Source organism: Colletotrichum abscissum (genome assembly GCF_030869225.1).
Source record: "Colletotrichum abscissum strain IMI 504890 chromosome Unknown Scaffold_15.1, whole genome shotgun sequence".
NCBI lineage: Eukaryota > Fungi > Ascomycota > Sordariomycetes > Glomerellales > Glomerellaceae > Colletotrichum > Colletotrichum abscissum.
The window spans coordinates 122,684-141,448 of NW_026850043.1; the positions used below are offsets into that span (position 1 = coordinate 122,684).

General features: G+C 51.1%; 8 protein-coding genes across 8 annotated transcripts, besides 1 other annotated feature; 6 read left to right on the forward strand and 2 right to left on the reverse strand.

Annotated features, from left to right (window-relative positions):
- Positions 1 to 393: 393 nt before the first annotated feature.
- CABS01_06997 (beta-lactamase) lies at positions 394 to 2,200 on the reverse strand (the record flags this gene model as incomplete). The annotated part of the gene is made up of 3 exons (XM_060540362.1): positions 394 to 1,460; positions 1,516 to 1,635; positions 1,690 to 2,200. The coding sequence occupies 3 exons, from the start codon at positions 2,198 to 2,200 to the stop codon at positions 394 to 396; spliced, it is 1,698 nt and encodes a 565-aa protein (XP_060403247.1).
- Positions 2,201 to 2,635: 435 nt separating this feature from the next.
- CABS01_06998 (uncharacterized protein) lies at positions 2,636 to 2,884 on the forward strand (the record flags this gene model as incomplete). The annotated part of the gene is made up of 1 exon (XM_060540363.1): positions 2,636 to 2,884. The coding sequence occupies one exon, from the start codon at positions 2,636 to 2,638 to the stop codon at positions 2,882 to 2,884; it is 249 nt and encodes an 82-aa protein (XP_060403248.1).
- Positions 2,885 to 4,261: 1,377 nt separating this feature from the next.
- Positions 4,262 to 6,315, forward strand: CABS01_06999 (C6 zinc finger protein; the record flags this gene model as incomplete). Its single annotated transcript, XM_060540364.1, has 2 exons — positions 4,262 to 4,380; positions 4,506 to 6,315. 2 exons carry the CDS (start codon positions 4,262 to 4,264, stop codon positions 6,313 to 6,315), a joined length of 1,929 nt encoding a protein of 642 aa, XP_060403249.1.
- A 636-nt stretch (positions 6,316 to 6,951) lies between these two features.
- On the reverse strand, positions 6,952 to 7,588 carry CABS01_07000 (uncharacterized protein; the record flags this gene model as incomplete). The annotated part of the gene is made up of 3 exons (XM_060540365.1): positions 6,952 to 7,022; positions 7,079 to 7,209; positions 7,308 to 7,588. The coding sequence occupies 3 exons, from the start codon at positions 7,586 to 7,588 to the stop codon at positions 6,952 to 6,954; spliced, it is 483 nt and encodes a 160-aa protein (XP_060403250.1).
- Positions 7,589 to 9,101: 1,513 nt separating this feature from the next.
- CABS01_07001 (uncharacterized protein) lies at positions 9,102 to 10,758 on the forward strand (the record flags this gene model as incomplete). The annotated part of the gene is made up of 2 exons (XM_060540366.1): positions 9,102 to 9,698; positions 9,751 to 10,758. The coding sequence occupies 2 exons, from the start codon at positions 9,102 to 9,104 to the stop codon at positions 10,756 to 10,758; spliced, it is 1,605 nt and encodes a 534-aa protein (XP_060403251.1).
- Positions 10,759 to 11,733: 975 nt separating this feature from the next.
- Positions 11,734 to 11,805: a sequence feature (Short protein (CABS01_07002, KAK1513596.1) was converted to a misc_feature.).
- Positions 11,806 to 11,969: 164 nt separating this feature from the next.
- CABS01_07003 lies at positions 11,970 to 13,476 on the forward strand (the record flags this gene model as incomplete). The annotated part of the gene is made up of 3 exons (XM_060540367.1): positions 11,970 to 12,036; positions 12,089 to 12,187; positions 12,257 to 13,476. 3 exons carry the CDS (start codon positions 11,970 to 11,972, stop codon positions 13,474 to 13,476), a joined length of 1,386 nt encoding a protein of 461 aa, XP_060403252.1.
- Positions 13,477 to 14,092: 616 nt separating this feature from the next.
- Positions 14,093 to 14,842, forward strand: CABS01_07004 (uncharacterized protein; the record flags this gene model as incomplete). Its single annotated transcript, XM_060540368.1, has 1 exon — positions 14,093 to 14,842. One exon carries the CDS (start codon positions 14,093 to 14,095, stop codon positions 14,840 to 14,842), a length of 750 nt encoding a protein of 249 aa, XP_060403253.1.
- A 1,712-nt stretch (positions 14,843 to 16,554) lies between these two features.
- On the forward strand, positions 16,555 to 18,494 carry CABS01_07005 (maltose permease; the record flags this gene model as incomplete). The annotated part of the gene is made up of 4 exons (XM_060540369.1): positions 16,555 to 16,717; positions 16,786 to 17,614; positions 17,672 to 17,968; positions 18,176 to 18,494. 4 exons carry the CDS (start codon positions 16,555 to 16,557, stop codon positions 18,492 to 18,494), a joined length of 1,608 nt encoding a protein of 535 aa, XP_060403254.1.
- Between the last annotated feature and the right edge of the window lie 271 nt (positions 18,495 to 18,765).

Here is an 18,765-nt window from a genome sequence, read left to right on the forward strand (position 1 = left end):
TGTGGATACGAACTCGGTGGGTTCGTGGGAAGGGTTACGCTTATGTGAGCGCTCGCGGCGGTGTTTGCGGTATTTCTCTTCAATGTGTTTTTAACTCTTCTGGCATGTTGCCAGGCGTTTTCGTTTTCGTTGGTTTTGTTAGTGTATACCAGGTCAAGGGTCAAGGGCTTTAGCAGTACATTCTGGACTTTGCAGACGGCCTCTTTTGTTTCTCGAGGTATCATGGCATGGCGTCGTGGTAGACAGAAAATCAATCAATGGGTAATTTCAAAGGGAATGCATCTAAGTGGTGTCTAAGGTATGTATGTCCAGGTAAACGTAATCAAACGCTGGTTACGGCAATGCATTCTCGTCTTTGAGATGACACTCTTAACTCAATGGTGACCTCTTGGCCTACGCCTTTTTCAGGGTGACGCCGAACGGTCGCGGCGAAATGCTCTCGGCCGACCCATCCTCGGCAATGGTGATGGTGAAGTCGTCCAAAGCGAGGTAGTTGTAGGTCTTGCGATCGATCAAGCCCCATGTCTGACAGTCGCCGTCGGGGTATACAAGTGTGTCACCAACGTCCGGCTCGTCGTGGTTCTTGTACACGGCACGCCATGACCACTGGTCGCCCTCTCTGATGTTGGTGGGGTAGACCCTGCCGCTGACGTTGAAAGCCTGGATCTTGGAGCCGACGCCGTAGCTGGGGATGTGAGAGAGCACGTCGAAGCCGCGTACGGTGTAGTTTGTCAGAGACAAGCCTGGGCCGTCGTCGATGGATAGTGTTAGCGTCGAGTTTGATTTCTCGTCGATGTACTCGCCCGCCAAGACTGCGGCCGCGTGCTCCTTGTTCGCTTTCTCGAGGGCCGGGATGAGGGCTTGGATGACGGGGGAGATGACTTGAGAGGGGAACTGGAAGGTGCCTGCGGCTTCGGCACCGGCGGTGAGGATGGAGATGACGAGGTCGTAGTCGGGGATGAGGAGGAGGACATTGGTGTATAGGCCGAGGTCGCCGGACTTGGTGTAGATGCTGACGGGGACGCCTGAGTCGAGAAGAGTGGAAGTGGTCCAGATCTCCCAGGGTGCGCCGATGGAATAGCCGCGGGAGGAGGTGAAGGCGCGTGGCTTCAACCAGGAACCTGTGTCGATGCCGACCTTGTCGGAGAGAATCGCGGTTCCGAAGGTAAGCATGTCGCGGGTGTTTGTGTAGATGCCGCCGGCAGCAGCATATGCGCCGAAGTCGCCGCCCCAGGTGGGTTCCTGGAAGGGAATGAAGCCTGAGCCCTTTGCCGGTGTGGCGATGGAAGTCTTTGTCAGGCCGAGAGGCTTGAGGATGGTGTCGGTGAGGATGGTTTCATAGGTTTGGTTGGACGCCGCTTCGACTGCGAGGGCGAGGAGGGCGATGCCGATGTTGGAGTAGACGGGGGTGGTGTGTGGGCGGAAGACGAGGGGTTTCTCATTGAGGCCGTGGAGAAGGTCTGTATGCTGTCAGAGGTCCGCCGTGGGATTGTATAGATGGGAAATATGGCTTACCTTTTCTTGAGCAGGGCTTGGTGCCGAGGAGACCGGAGCAAGTCGGCTTGGTGTCGTTGGACACAGGGGGAAGACCCATTGATGCCCAGGCGCCGGGGAAGACGGCGAGGTCAGTGGCGACTTGACACTTTTAGTATTGTAAAGTTGAGGAAGATTGACGAGGAGTAAACCTACTGTCGCCGCCCAGTCCGGAGACATGAGAAGCCAAGTCTTCAATAGTGATATTGTCCCACGGGATGAAGTTGAGCTGGCCTTCATTCTTCACGGCATCGGTCTTGAGTTGCGGCAGGTACCTGGTCACGGGATCGGTCCCCTTGATTTGCGAGTTTTTCAGAGCGGTGAGGGTTGTGAAGACCTTGGTAATGCTTCCTCCACGGTATACGGTGTCGATATCGACCTTTGCAACACTGCGGTTATCTGCGACGGGAGGTGTGTAGTGCCAATCGAAGAGGGGCGCATCTTCGTGTATGGACTTGACGCCAATGGAGATTGCAGTGAAGTTCAGAACGGAGGTGAAGTTGACGAGGCCTTCTTGGATTTGGAGGATGGTTTCTTGTACTATTGTCGAGTTGCTTGGTGTTTTGGTGGAGGGTAACGTCGGCCCTAATGGCGGGCAGGGATTGGCTTGGGAGGCAGTGATTAAAGAGATTGCCGTGAGGGCAAGGAGTGAGGTTTTGAGCACCATCTCGAGAGATGCTCAATCACGGATGGTGAGTGGGAAACGATACACTAGTAAGATTCGTGAACTTGAGTTTTCTCGTTGAGAGGAAGCCCTTCTCGAAGTCGTCGCCCATCCAGACTCAATTATATCGTTTTTACAAGACTGAGATTCCTAATACGTTTGTACGAATGTTTCGCCCTGCGACGCCCTGCGAGTCTCTAGGCAGAAGCTATTCCTGGGTCTTAGACTATGATGAAGACTAAGCCACGACGATGCGCGACATAAAGCTACAGCAAGCGACGTTGAGCCCTCAAAAGCTCGGGACAGAGCCTTTCAAAGTCCGGCATCGCCAATCACGGCTCGTCTGACAGACGATCAACAGCCATAGCGTCCGGTTGGATGAGCAGGATAGACGACGCTATACTAGCGGGGAGGAGGTGGCAGCTTACCTTATATGGCATGGTTTTGGTCAAATTAAGGTTAATTCTAGGGACATTGGCCTTTGTTGCCTGTGCTCAGCCACCAACCTATGGCCTTCCAATCGATGACCCCTGTGACAAGTGTACCTATGTGGGAGAGAGGAAGAGCTGGGATGACGGGGGAATTGGGACGCGGCAACAAGGCCGTAGGTCCGTAGGGCGACGCAAAGACCGGGAACGGATTGAAAAGAGACCCGTTCATCTGGGTCTAGCGTACCGTGTGGGCTGAAGAATGGGTGCGGCGTCAAGGCAGCAAGGAACAGAGCCACTGAGCCAGTGAGACGGTAGGTTGGTCGGTATTTGCCGGTGACTGTATGATGCAATGTCAGGGGTTGAGGCTCTTTTTGTACGGTACATTATCTAGAATCACGGATACGGATACCTTGGTTGGCGTTGATAGCAGAGGATGGGTACCATGTAAAAGAAGAAACAGGGCCGTAGGCAACGGGATCAACGGGCGCCCCCGTATCCGCACCGCTGAACCGCTGAACCGAGTGGGATCCTGCGGGGGCCGGCTCGGGGCCCCACTACAGCTCAGCGATTGGTCCGCTCGGGACGGTAGTCCGAGATCTGTGACGAATCAGAGGCGCGTAGACCCGCGACTTGGCCCCGTTAAAATGGGTAATGTGCCGTTGGGGCCCGTGAGCCTTGGTTCTCCCAGCAGAAGAAGGTGCGCCCTGGGTGGCCCGCTGAGCTGCTCCTTCCCCTGCACGAATACGGCGCATTACAACCTGGAAGGTGCAGTCTGCAGTCTGGAATTCTAGGCTGAGCCGCTTCCTTCCACTTGTTCCACAACCCGAGTCGCCCAAATGCAGTGCAATCAGACAACCACACACACACACAACTTCACCTCTTCTGGCGCATCTCACCACGATGGGACATGGGCCTGCAGCTGGGGCAGTGACAGGGCTGACATCTGAAAGGCCACTAGCCAAACTATCCTTGGATTACCTCCTACGGATACAGACTACGTTACCTTTCCCAGTGCCCGACCTACCTTGACCACCTCACCTTGTCGACCCTCGATTTGTATCCGCTATTATCCCCATGTCGCGACCGTCACCATAACTCCAGGCAGAGACATTCTCTGAGCTCTCGTTCGACAACTCCTGGGAATCCAACGGAATCGTCTCTACAAATTGAGAAGCTTGGCTCAACAGAGTACCGTGTCCGCTCCGTATCTATCTCACCTGCTACCTTGTTACACCTCGGCTTGGGCGGGAATCTCGCTTCCATCACCTCAAATCGCCAGGGAGTGGATTTTTCACGGTTAAGGGTTCCGCTCCTCACTGATTGCTGTAGACCTAGCTTGTTGCAAGGGGGTCACCGTCATCAATTGATGCCAAAGACTGCTCCGTGCAGAACGATATACAAAGGTCGCAGGTTTCACTACAATACACTAAATGGCACCTTGGCCGTGATTGCTAGACTCGGACTTGACACCTCGGATCCATAGAGACAGAACACCACAGACCAACAACAGAACAACGACACCAAAGTCCCAACGCCGCTCCATCAGGAACCAGCCGTGCCAGCCCAGAGTCCAGGAACATACAGTACTGTCCACTCTACCTCTGTCCCTGCAGACCTACGGGAGCTCGGCATCATGAGCACGCCAGACGACCCGCAAATCAAAGACCCAGCAACCACGCCGCCGGCGTCATTGCAGGTCCCCTCAGGCCGGAAGGGCACCAAGAAAGTTCGGACTGGATGTGTGACCTGCAAGTTGAGTCCGAGCCTCCCTATCAATCCCATCACTACATCTGCCATCCCATCTCCAGCCCATGTTCATCTTACACTCATCTAACTTCTCTCCACCTTTCTTGCTAATTCCTCGTCCAAACACCTAGGATTCGAAAAGTCAAATGCGACGAGACGAAACCCGCATGCCTTCGCTGCACCAAGACAGGCCGGAAATGTGACGGCTATTTACCCGCGTCGAAGCCGGGGAGCAGCAATGATGGCAGTCCCGGTTCCGACGATAGCATTTCTCGCTTGAGCCCAGCAGTCTCAGCCTTTGCCGACTGGGCCGGCGGCTCTAGAGAGCAGCGTGCGTTTGACTTCTATCGCAACTTTTCCGCCCCATCCATATTTAGCGACGGAGTCGCCTCGACTCTGTGGAAGAAATTGGTACCGCACTTTTGTCACGCCGAGCCCGCCATTCGCCATGCCGTCCTCGCTATCAGTAGCCTCCATGAAACACTCACACTACCCTCAACTTCGGATCCAATTACTGAAGAAGCGAATAGCCCTCGTATGCTTACCAACACTTTTGCAGCGGAGCAATATGGCAAGGCCTTGAAGTGCCTTCAGGAGTGGAAACCGACAGCATCATCGCCGGCCACCGTCCCGCTCTTGGCATGCTTGCTGTTCATATGCATCGAATTTATGCTTGGCGACGAGGGCGCATCCCAAGTACATATCAACCAAGGCCGCACCATTCTGTCGCAACTTGAGCCCTCTGCCGATGTGGATGTGATTAAGAAGCATTTCGTGCCCATCTATAGTCGACTTGGCCTCGCATCCTTCCTCTTTGGGAGCTTCCCCGCCGCCATACCCGCCACCCTTAAATCGAGTACGGCAACGAGTCTATACTTTGCATCTGTCGACGAGGCCGAAGTGTCATTATACGAACTCATCGATGACGGCTTGAGGTTCACGACACAGGCCAAGAGAGCCGTGTATTCCTGCCAGCCAGACGATCCGACCTTGCTGGACCTGGCCCATGAACAAGACGACTTTCTCGCACGGTTGTCACGATGGCACATTGCATTTGTCGTGGTCTCAGCCACCGGTATTGACGACAACCTGAGCAAACGAAAGTTGTGCATGGTTTATTACCACGCAGCCAAGATTGCGATCAGTACGGCCATGGACCCCAAGGAGATTGCTTTCGATACGCACACCACAGCCTTTGCGTCCATTGTCAGCAGTTCGGCAGAATTTGTACAAGCCACACGCAAGACGGTTCGTGACCCGTCGGAAGCCGCCAAGTCGATGCCCAAGTTTGTTTTCGACACCGAGGTAATCCCGCCGCTTTACTACGTGAGCATCAAATGTCGACATCCGATGCTGCGGCGAGCGGCCGTGAATCTCCTCAAGCAAGACGCTGTGACGAATCGGAGGGAGAACCTATGGGATGCCCAGATGCTGGCTGAGATCGGCAAGCGCTGCATAAATATCGAAGAAGAGGCGGCGCGTTACCGCGAGGAGGCGTTTGATATCACAGCTAGTTGGGATACGGCGTCTTGGGAGGGTTCCGATGGCGTGCCGGCCGGCCTCTTCCCGACGGAGATGGAATCCGGGATGGAGTGTGACTACCCCGTTCCTCGATTCCAATACCCGCAGATCCCCAAAGCAACAAACTCGCAACAAAATGAGGAGTATGAGAGAACGCGGATTCTTGTCAATGATCTGATGCTGGATAGCCACCTGACGCCCGGGTCTGTGTCTACGGGATCAACGCCATCATCCGGGAGCATTGGTAATTTTGGCGCCTACCAGCTCGAGCCGCCCTTTGGCCTTCCAGAGCATGCGAGGATCAAGAACGCTCTGATTGACAATGAGCAAAGGCGAGGTAGCTGGGTGACCATATTTATGGATCCTGAAGAGGCTGGGGCGGCGAACTGGAAGGTTACCAAAGAGTTCATATCAAGGTGAAGCTTAACCTTACTTGCTTTGATGAGCGACTTCAATAGCCCGGTGAATAATTGTTCAATCTGTCTTTTTTGAATTGAGCAGCATGTCGAGGATAGCGTGCAAATGATCGAGAGCTTAGTAAACACGCCGTCGAGTAGATCAATGGCAATAAAGATAATGATTGACTGCGTATTGAAAGGGTGGGCAACACAATTGCCGAGTGTCGACAGAACTTGAACCTTGGCTCCATGCCTCTCTTCGCCTTTAGCTGTGCCTGGACATGGTGCAGTATTTGTAACTTCTTCCATAGGAATGAGGGTCGGCGCCCTCTTGATATGCCCCGATACACGATTGATACTTCGTTGGTGGCCATTGATCTATTCGCTGAGCCGGTTATCCAAGCCGCCTACAGATTCTTTAATGCAACTTCTTGAAGTAAACCAATGTCAAATCGGCCTCTTCCTCTTGGCAGACGAGATCCCGATGCCTAAACATGAATTTGCGCTGGTGCCGTACGCAACCATGACAGAGAATCTAAAGCTCCAGTCAACTGTGGACCATTGTGAAGGTCTTCCCCCCAAAACGCGTCGCCGCCCCTTGTCCCATGAGATCTGAACAGTTTCCATACATCCAGAAGCTCGCCGATCTGGTCTAGAGTTACACATACCACTCGCCGTTCATGTCGTAACAGCTGAGAGCGCCGTCCCGACTGACCCAGATCCCTTGAGCTGCAACGCTAGTCAGCAAGGCAATGATTGAAATAATCATGCAATTGAATACCCACAGAGATTGATGGACGGCGACTTGTATCCCTCTAGCCAAAATATACGTGGCTTGCACTCCTCGCACCTCAGGCCGACATATGAATCTGCAGACTTCTGGAAGACGCCGCATTCATTGCACCTGAAACCGCCTCTATGAAAAGTACTGTTGTCAGCCAAAGTTCATCAACTACAACATGACCATCTACAACTTTCCTTTGGAAAGCATTCTGAACTTAAAGAGAATCATACCTCGGTGTCCACTCCAGGTTGCCGTCCCAGTTGGCGATGCACTTCTTGAGATCGAGCTTGGTGTAAACGTAGTTGCCTTTCTTGTTTTTACATTGAGCAACGAGGTAAAGCGGGTCTTTTTCTTCCTTCTCTATGAAACTGAAGTTGGTGCATATGTTTTCCATGCAATCAGACTCAAGGGGGCATTTTCGGTCCAAGGTGGCAGCACGAGTTGCTAGAGCGGTAAGGTGGGTTGCGAAAAGGTGGATGGAAAGGAGGGCGGCGAGGATGGATGACTTCATGATGGCAGATTTTGCGACGAGTTTACTCGACTTAGTAACTAATGAATTTGAGTTGAAAGACTGAAGGCGGTGGAAAGATTCTGTGGGAGAAGACGTTCTCGAACCCTTTATGAATCTCATGGCGATGCATGTCGAGCACACTGAATTGAAGCCAAGAGGCTTCATGACCACGTCGTTGCACCAAAGCACGAGGGATATTGTGAGTACAACCCTGGGCTCGGATAAGTTTGTTGATATTGATGTTTGGTTACAAACTGTGTTCTTGCAGTACTACTTCTCTGAAAGGAGGTCTGTTCTCTAGGGGAAGCTTTGCCCGCTTTGAAATACCCCTACATGCGCCCAAAGGGAAACCGATATCCCTATGGAGGTAGGAAATTGTCCCACGCGTAACCATATCTTATTATTGCAGACTCGATTTCGTGGTCTCCGCACTAGCTGTACCATTATCTCATGTAAGACAGAATGTTTTCAGCTTGACGTCGAATGATTTGCACTTCGTATTACTCTCACTTTCTATCTCTTTGCGACATGTACTGGCATGTTTGACACCACAAACATGGGATTTCCCTCGCAAACAGCAGGTACCAAGACATATGCGTTGGATTTGATTGCAAGATAATGTATCTACCCCTTAAGCTAATATATGGACACTCAAACTCAATTTGCGGTTCCGAAAGGGGATGTTGAGAATGAGTGCCATGACGAAAGTGCCCAACTTCAAAAGAAACGCAACCATTGCATGCAGTCAATAATACTTCATCATCTCAGCCGAGTTTCCGCTTGTTTTTCTATCAATTTCCAAAGCGTCAAGTGTATGCCCTCTTGGTTCGTACCTTGGTCTATTGGTCCCATGAAATGACGGCGACGTGCGGGCCTGAGTCACTCGGTCACCGGCATGGTGGAATGTGGCCCTTGATATCTCTTCCAGCGATATAGCTTCCAACGCCGGTCGTATTATCATGACCAAGTATGATCGCCAAGTGCTTCATCAACAGATACAGCTGTAGTAGCTGCGCCACGTTTCCCCGCGGGTTGCGTGAAGACCTCCATGGGATGTGGGGTATCCCAATCGGGCAACTTAATGCGGCACATGGATCGTAGTCCAAAGTCTGACCAGCCAAGAGATTGTGCCTATAACATTACTCGATCGGGCCAAATGAGCGAGTATATGGTCACATTGCCCCTTGACTTCATATGATCGCGAAGGCATTCGCGCACCCAACTGCGAGATAGCTTCGTATAATAGTGGGTTCATTACGAGAATTGTCCAAGGCGCACTGCCGATTGCTGCAACACCGATGGAACATCGTCATTAATTATCTGACTGATCGTTGGAACTCTTGCAAGACCTAGCCTAAGAGTTCGAAATATAAATTGAACGGGTCTTGACCGGAAGAGTGTCTATGTTCTCGATTCCTTTCCTGAGCAGTTTCACTTTTCGAATACAGCGCGCTCAAAGACTGGCACATCATTCTTCAACTTTGTAGTGCCTCCCTCAAGCTTTGTGTTCGAAATGAGACTCATCATACCCATAATTCTTTCCTTGGCTTCAAAGGTTCTTGGGCAAGACCCTGGCTTGCCGGTTGCCAATCCCACCATATCCTACTGGCAACTTCCCCCTTTGGAGGGAGTTGCGGATCATCAGTCCGAACACCTACCGACGGATGTGGATGTTGTTGTTATAGGCTCGGGCATGTCGGGAACTAGCGTCGCTTGGCACCTACTCAAGGAGAATAACAGCTCAACGCCGCTGAGGGTAGCCATCATCGAAGCTCGGCAAGCTTGCTCTGGTGCTACAGGAAGAAATGGAGGTCACATCAGACCGTCTTCCTATGCCGAGTATGCTGGCGCCAAGACGGCAGTATCACAGTCAGAAGCCGCCAAGATCACAAGGCTGCGCTCCGCCCATGTGGACGCGCTGATATCAGCAGCCAACTCTCTTCCGGAAGAGGGTAGACTCGCTGCAGAAGCTCGTGTTGTGGACAGCATCGACGCCTTCTTCGATCGAGAGAGATGGGAGACAGCTGTCGAACAGGTCAAGACCCTCAAGGATGAAGTTCCGGATGTTGGAGCTGAATGGTCCATCTTTGAAGGTGAAGAAGCTCGCAATGTAAGTCATCACAGTCCACCAAGTTTGGTATAGAGGCTCACGGAATGGTTAGATTTCGCTTCTCACTGAGACCGTTGGGATTCTTACCGGGACCACCAAGATGGCTGGTGCAATTTGGCCATACCGCTTCATCACGAATGCGCTGAAATCACTTCTGAGCACCTATCCTAACTTCACTTTGGACACCAACACAGTTGCCTTGAACATTTCTGCCATCACCGAGTCGGCCAGTCCCTCAGACTATGAGGTTCACACTTCCAGAGGAAGCATCAGAACCAAACACGTCGTTTATGCGACCAACGCTTGGACACCACACTTCGTTCCCGGCTTACAAGGCGCCATTCGCGGAGGTCGCTTGCATATGAGTTCCCAGCTTGGAGGCAACGGCTTGCCCAAAGCCGGAGAGTGGCCATCGTATACCGGCAATGGAAGTTTGGCTGGAGGACGTGCCTGGTCACTGTATCGAAATGGCTTGGATTACATTGTCCAGATGCCTCGGAATGGAGAGTTCATGTTCGGCGCAGATGTTGACGGAGATGACGCCAATGTCGACACCTACGACGACAGCCGGGCTCCCCTTCACCTTTCTGCCTCATATCTCAACGGAGCTCTACCAAATCACTTCGGTTACGACACTTGGGGTTCTGAGAGAACTGATTTTCCACAATCTTTGGATCCCAGTGTCTGGAATGGTCGTACGAAGCGCGTCTGGGTTGGCATCGAAGGCAGCTCAGTGGACTCCAGACCATTTGTAGGCCGTATCCCCCAGTCCGCTACAGGCCGATCTGTAAAAGCTACTTCGACTGGGAGTGAGTGGGTGTCTGCGTCTTTTGACGGCGAAGGGATGTGCTTTGCTTGGCTCTGTGGCCGTGCACTCAGTCGAATGATAGCGAAGACCGGCTCTGGAGCGAATGCCAGCAACGGCAGTTCAACCATCCCAGAATGGTTTCCAGAGTCTTTCTTGGTTACCGAAGAGCGTTTGGAAAAGAAGAATGTTACCAAGAGACAAGTACGTCAGTGGACGCACCCACGCATGGCCAAGGTTTTGCACTGGGAGTAGAGTAGCCTTGACTTGGAATGGGGGTGCTATGATTTATCAAACACAGTCTTGGATGTCTTTCTACACACCGAGTACTGTTTTGAAGCTCAAGAATTTGTTTTATATATGTTTGGCGACGTTTGAGCGCCTCCTCAGACAGAAAGCTTTCTTCAGTTAGCTTGTTGACATAAGGTACTTGGCGTAATGTAGCACCCATCTATTGTAGGATTTTGATCTTACCAAAATGTGAGTTATTCGCTACGACATCATGAGGCAAGGACCCATTGAATAAACTCTGGCAACTCATGGATCTAACTGCATAGAATTGTCGAGCTAAATATTTCCTCGGCGTTAGAGGAAACAGAAACAACTTAATTGCGAAGCAAAAGTACTTAGCCTTATTCAAACCAGCTTGACATCCATTAATGAGAGAAAGAAACCATGTTATATCATCTCATTTGGCAGTCTAGCATTCATTATAACCACCTAGGAGCTATCATTTGCATATAGACTTTGGCTCCATGTTTTCCATCGCATTAAATTTCTCGTTGCTGGCCAGGGTCTTATCACGACATCGGGTTTTCCGACAAGGGAGACATACGTTCTGCATTTTCCCCCACGATTCGCAGAACATGATACGTAATAAGGGACAGCGCTTGCTTGTCTAGGACCAATTCTCTCAAGACCACACTCAAATTGGAAGATTCTCCGACGTGAGGTGAGGCACCTCGGCTGTTCTTCCAAACTATTACCAACATAGGTCGGAATCGTGCTGAGTCAGCCAAATTTGCTAGCACGCCATGGGTGCCAAGTTGAGATCATCGAAGCTATCTGCACAACCCTCGTCGCTTCTTATCTGCATACGTACGCTGCTACCATGTTATCTTCAGTTGACAGCGGAGGTCACCGGCAATCACCTCGGCTGCCACCCCCATCTACCAGAAGTCTGGAACCCTTTTGGTGCGACAATCGCGGAGATGAGAGAGATGCCTCCAATCAGGGTCCCAATTGCGTGCTCTGCTTGCAACGTCGCGCAGCACCCAGCCACGTGGGAGTGGTGTTTCTCATAAATTCTTCTCGGCAGTGATGTCAAGCTTCTAACATCTTCACGACGGAGCTTCTTGTTTGGGCAAATCTTCTCTCTTGGATCATATCTCTGCCAGCGAGTCAGCATCTCAAGTTGCCATATTGAGGAGATCGTCACCGCTCGAAAAGACAGGCCTCCATCCAAGATGGCTGAAAAGGCAGACAGCGTTTCCGATACGGCGCAGCCAGTTGAGCAGTCGGAAAGTGTCGACGGTAAGATAGTTCGACACGTCATCAATCTCATTCATAAACTGACGTCGTGCAGCGAAGTGGTATCGGACACCATTTTACAATGCCACGATTCTTGGCATGTGTAGTTTTGCAGCCCCCGGTCTTTGGGGTGCGATGAACTCTTTGGGTGCTGGTAAGTCTCATCTGAGGATTGAGGGTCCTTGTGCATCTATGGAAAATGAAGCGTCTGACAATGTTATAGGTGGTGCTCAAGAGCCATACCTTGTCAACACCGGAAACGCACTTACCTTCTGCCTCATGATCATCTCATGCTGGCTCACAAGTTCTGTTGTCAAATATGTCGGGATCAAGGGTGCCTTAGTCATCGGCACAATCGGGTTTGCTCCATACAGCGCAGGACTGTACCTGAACAACCGTTACGGCGTCGAGTGGCTCGTTATCCTTGGCGCTGCTTTCTGCGGCGTATCAGCTGGTATTTTCTGGGGCTCGGAAGCTGCTATTGCTATTGCATATCCTGAGCCTCACAACAGAGGGCGCATGATTGCTTACTGGCTTACCTGGACTCGGGTTGGGCAAATCCTCGGCGGAGTCATCAACCTTGGCCTTAATGCGGACCGCAGTGGAGCTGGCAAGGTGTCGTACAAGGTTTACCTCATCTTCATCGCCTTACAAGCTTGCGGACCCTTCGTTGCCATGCTTTTGAACAAGCCAGAAAAGGTCCAGCGAGCCGATGGGAAGCCAGTCCAGCTGACCATTGCCGACAACCCATGGCAAGAGATCAAGGCCACGACCAAGACGTTCCTCACCCCCAAATTCCTGCTCCTCGTTTTGTGGATTGGCCAGGGCGTGTACTCTGAATCGATTTTCTTCACATATATCGCTCTGTGGTTCTCTGTCAGAGCTCGCGCCCTCGGGTCACTTCTCTCCGGTATCGTTGCAGTCATCGCTGGTAACCTCCTTGGACTGTGGCTCGATCAGAACCAGATCGCTCTGAAGAAGAGAGCTCGCTGGGCTTTTGCAGTCATTATGACCCTCCAGGGTGCTTGGTGGCTATGGCTGACCATTAACGTCACCGAGTACCGTCGAACTCAGCCTACACTCGACTGGAGTGACCCAGGATTCGGCAGAGGCTTCGGTGTCTTCATCTTCTTGGTCGCTGGCTTCCAATTGAACTACAACTTTGCATTCTTCATAATTGGACAAATTTCCGAAACCCCTCAGGAGACGATCCGCCTGTCAGCACTTCTTCGGGGAACAGAGTCAGCCTGGCAAGCTGTCAGTTATGGACTCAACGCAATCCCAATTTTCGCCTTAGTCGGCGGGCCGTACATCAACTTTGGGCTATGGTTTATCTCGATTTACCCGGCTTGGCTGGTTGTCAGACATTTTGGCAATGACGAAAAGAAGACTGATGCAGAGACAGTAGCTCAGTCGGAGTCAGTCCATGAAATCAAAAGTTGAAGGGGATGCTGGGCACTGCTGATTGATGGGCAACAAGTCAGGTTGTAGCTGAACTTGAGGTGTTACTTGTCCACATCTCGATCAATACTCTGGCTTTTATCCACAAAGACGCAGTTCTGAACATAAAAATACAACATATTTTTTGAGTAAACATGCCCTCTCACTTTTTATTTTTCTTTGTTCTCTCATTGTAACCTCACATGCGTAAATGATAATGCGATGCTGTTGGAAATTCCATTGATCCGTACAACAGCAAAAGAGTTGGAGTATCACTTCACTCATAGTGACTGTGCTGGATTTGATGTCTTTGTCCTTGCTTGTTTGGTGAAAGATTATGATCTTTCAAGCTAATATTCATGCTATTCTTCCACGAATTAGATTGATGTCATCATGCCCGTGGGCAGTCTTCGTGATCTCTTTCTATTCTCACATAACTTTAGATACATACAGTTGAGGTCCACGTAGAAATCCTGCCTCAATCACTACTTTTCGACCTAAATCGACTATTCGACTCGTTAGTACGGAAAAGAAGGATAACAACGGCTTATTTGAACATTTTCAAAGGCCAAAGCCGGCCAGTAGTACAGCTCGAAGATCGAAAGGACCAGCAACAAAGATGGACGCATACACGCAATATACTCTGCCAAGTGCCTTTCTCCAACTGCCACGGGAGATACGCGACCATATCTATGAGTTATCCGAGCTTGTGCCCTCGAGGTGTGAGCTAGATATTTGCGAGCCAGTTGGCAGTCTACCATGGGCTGCAGCATATCCAACATCTCCTCTCTTCGAAGTCTGTCTCCAAGTTCAAGCCGAGGTCCTCGAGTTGTTCCACAGCCAGAACCATTTCAGGTTCTGGCTTGGACGGAACAGGTGGTGTGGGAGCCAATCTATGTTTGGCTCTTTCAACTCCACATTCACTGAAGCGCAATTCAAATCGGCAGACCTCCCTTCTCTCAGGGGCATCAAGCAACTCTATCTGAACTTCTATAAAGGCACCGGACCAGGCCAAATAATTGCGTCGGAACTGGCTGCATCAGCCAGTCTGGTAGAGAGAATCGCAGTCTGCCTCAACAGACATAGCCAGGATCCGGCTTCTGACCAGTTTCAGACTGCTCTTCTGAGATTCGTGAGAGACATCCAGGAGCAAGTCCCTTTGGTGCATACAATCAGGCTCGCTCACCCCATTGCCAAAGAACTTGCTCAGAGAATAGCTAAAGAGACTTCGTTGCAAATCGAGGCCATCTGTGCGAGAGAGACTCATGACGAATGTGACCGCAAGCTTCCATTGTCACCAGAAACTTTTTGCGGCTCAGCTAGGTCTCAGAAAGCCCAAGAAAGTGATTCAGACAACAAAGCATTCTAAAATATACAGGGATATATTTGGACTGTCAGGAAGTCGGTCGAGCGATGGCATCAATGGTTTATCTCCACAGGAGACTTGGTTTGAAGCTCGAAGCTTTCTTAGATTGAATAACTGGAACTATTGTGTGCCTATATTCCCCGGGATGAATATAAGTCGACTTTGACGGTGAAGTAGGTGAGCCTGTCATTGCATGTCACAGCATTCAGTACTGTCATATATGCCACATGCGCCATAATTGATGCAGGATGATTCTATTACTTTTGACCAGGCCGCGTTGATCACATATGTACCTTTGCCTGGCTCATCTGTGACCTCATCACGAACTAAACTTCCTTAATACAACCCCAAGAGTAAGAGAAATGAGAAGCTGGAGACTGGTAGAGAGCCTTTTCATCGTTGCGCTCAGTCCACAAATGACACTATCACATGCCACTGGCGAAACGCAGAATACCGTGATCATTGCGTGGTTGATAGGATTGGCGGGCTCTCTCCACTGGTTTTCCTTGATGAAAACCCCAAGCCGAGGGAGTGATCACTAACCAGGGGCGTTGTCTTCTGAGACAGGTCATTATATACCATGATAAGAGCGTGTTGAGACCTGGACTGTTTGCCTTGCATCCAGACAGGGGTCGCCTTCTGGCCAACAGGTTGGATGTAATAAGATTCGACCACGGATAATCACATAGCAGTGCGCAATAATTCCAATGGCCACATCCTTTTGCAAAGTCCCATCATACGACTAGATGCATTCATACGAGCCGATGATAGCAGTGTACGCTGAGAAGCTAGAGGTCGCGTCCACAGGGTGGGTTGAGCAAACCAGATTGAGTCAAATACCTCAATGCACATTATCGACGGAAGACACTATTAGCATCCCTGCAGGCATTGGGAAGCCTAACTTTTGCTTCCCAGCTCGACTGTTCCTTTGAGTTTATCGACGCGGGTCCGAGACATGCGGAGGAATCCGGGGTAGATGTGGAGGTCGGAGACGGAAGCCGGAACCCGGGAGGGAAGCTTTTGCCAGAAAGGGTTACCTCTTTGTCTGGAAGGACAAGACCAGGACGGCAAATATTACTTATTCTGGAGTCTTGCATTCAAACATCCCGTTTAGAACAGCTGGCAAACCAGGTCAAGGCAGGAAGTGACATGATCTCATGTAGAAAGTAGTCGATGTTGGTCGTTAAAGACAATGATTGTGAAGAGGGCCAGATCATGGAATGCACAGTGGTCCACCGACCAGTCTTGGTAGCCAATCTGGGCCTCTCGAAAGACCTGCGGTCCCTCGATCTCTCAGACTCTTAGTCTTGGTCTTCAGTGTGACCTCCGCAAAAAGCGCTCCAGTCTCCAGCGCTACCCCGGAAGTGCAGTCCCACCCCCGGTCACAAAAGTCTTCCGAGTCATGCCCTCCACGCCTCGGTCTTGCCAAAGGAGGCAGTCTTTAGCATCTTGAGGCTACCAAAAGATGTTGCATCCACGTGGAAAGTGCGGAGAACTGGGGAGGTCTCAAGCTCCCTTGACGAGTGTCCATGGGGAAGCTTGCATTGCATCCTGTATGTGCTTTTTCAATCCAGCATGCTTGGAGTATAAGATGCGTGAAGGTCCCACCACCCTCCGAGATGAGAACAATTCAAAGCAACCTCAACTCGTAGGGGGACATCATCACGCGTTCCGGAATCAACCCAGTCCTGTGCAACCTCGGGCTGCCAACCACAATGGACGCCAAGAACGAGCCGACGGTCCAATATGATGACAAGCAGAGAGCCGACCAGTTTGAAGATGCGAAGGTGGCCGCAACAGCTGCGCTGCCAACATCGCAAGCCAACGAGAAGCTTACTTTCAGCGATCTGTGGGAGAACAAGCGCGTCCTGGGCTTCTGTCAGTTCATCTATCCCTATTGATCCCTGCAAAGAATGATTCGCTAATACGATGTGTGGCGGTGACAGGCTTGATGATCTACCTTTTGCCCATTAACTTTGGTTACGAAGTCTCGACCATCGGAAAGCTCCTCGCTGTAACCCCTTTTGCTCAACGTTTCGGCCACGAAATCAACGGAAAATGGCAAGTTGCCGCTCGGGACCAGCAGATCCTCAATGCCGCGGGCACGATCGGAATCTTCGTCTCGGCATTCGCAACAGGCTTCATTAGCGATATCTTTGGCCGGAAGAAGACCATTGGCCTCGCTTGCTTGATTTGCTGCGGTGGCACGATTCTTCAATACTTTGCTTCAACTATCATGATGCTTTTCGGCGGCAAGGTCGTTGCAACTTTTGGATTCGGTCTAGGTCACTCCTTGGGGCCTGTCTTTGTTGCCGAGCTCGCACCCGTCAAGATGCGTGGTGTTTGCCTGGTTCTTGTCAACACAATGATCACTGTTGGCCAATGGCTCAACTCGGCGACAGTACTGGCAAGCGATCACTATCACAATGACCTTTCTTGGCGAATCCCTTTAATTACGCAACTCATTCCTCCCGGACTGCTCCTTTGCGGTTTGGTATTCTTGCCCGAGTCCCCTAGCTGGCTTCTCATCAAGGGTCGTCGTGAAGAAGCCGCCAAATCATACAAAAGATTCAACGGGCCCAGCTTCGACGTGGATGCCGCGTTGGCGATCGCCACTGTTGCCATTGCCAAAGAGCAAGAGGCCAAAAAGGAACAGGAGTCAGCTCGCTGGGTTGACTGTTTGAAGGGAGTCAACGGCAGGCGCACAGCAATTATTGTGATGGTCTATCTCTCTCAGCAAGCCATTGGTGTGAACTTTGTTTCGGGCTACCTCACGTAAGGCAGCCACTTTTCTCTACAATTCCATGTCGAAGGTCACTAAACAGCTCGCAGATACTACTTTCGCTTGGCTGGAATTAACAATCCGCTTGCAATCGGCCAGGCAGCCTACGCAATTCAGTTCGTCGGCAACATGACTTCCTGGCCACTTGTGGATCGATATGGAAGACGTCCGTTGATCGTGGGCGGCGTATTCACCATGACAGCCCTTTTGCTTCTCATTGGCGGTATCAGCACCATCGGCAACCAAGCCTCACTCACCGCAACGGTCGCTTTCATGGTCATTTGGGGATACTTATATCAGGCAACTTTGGGTGCGGTTGCGTACTCTGTCGGAGGAGAAACTGCCAGGTATGTTTACTTTCAACTCTCAGCTTAAGTTCTTAGACTTTGGATTGGATTCTGCATCGCTGCAAGCCATCAGTCCAGACTTCAGTTCAAGTGGTCTTGGTAGTATTAGCACGTGGTATTGCTCAGGAACATAGGCTTGTGGGCCTTCAACCCTGACTCGTGGATAAGAAGAACAGGGGCATGCCTTGCTGACGAAATGACAAACAGTGTGCAATTGCGACAAAAAACTTACAGCATCAATATCATGTGCTCGACCGCGGCGTCCTGCTTAGTATTGCAGGTGATGCCCTACCTGCTGAATACAGACCAGGCCAACCTGGGCGGTAAGATTTGCTTCATCTTCTTCGGCCTATCGTTGCCCATGTGCGCATGGCTTTACCTGTACTTCCCCGAGATGAAGGGTCGCAACTACGCCGAGATTCAAGAAATGTTTAGCAATCGCGTGCCGGCCCGCAAGTTCAAGTCTTATGTTTGTGAGGTCAGCGCTGGGGGCCAAGAGGAGAAGAAGCTTCAAGACGAAGCATGAAGGGGCGAGCGGTGGATACCGCGAATGTAATCTCTACGGCTACCATAGGCTACAGCAGTGAAAGACAGACCACCTTATCCTGACTTTGCAAAGGGTGTGAAGCGTTCGCGAAAAATCTGGAAGCCATAGGGCTACCGTTAAGAAGCTTAAATGAGGCACACAAACCGTTAATGAGCACACGATGCTCCGTGCAGCCATTGGGTGGCCTGGTCCCCTTGGACTCGCCTTTGCGCATTTCGGTTGGCTCACTGTCGAAACCCGGCCGAAATGA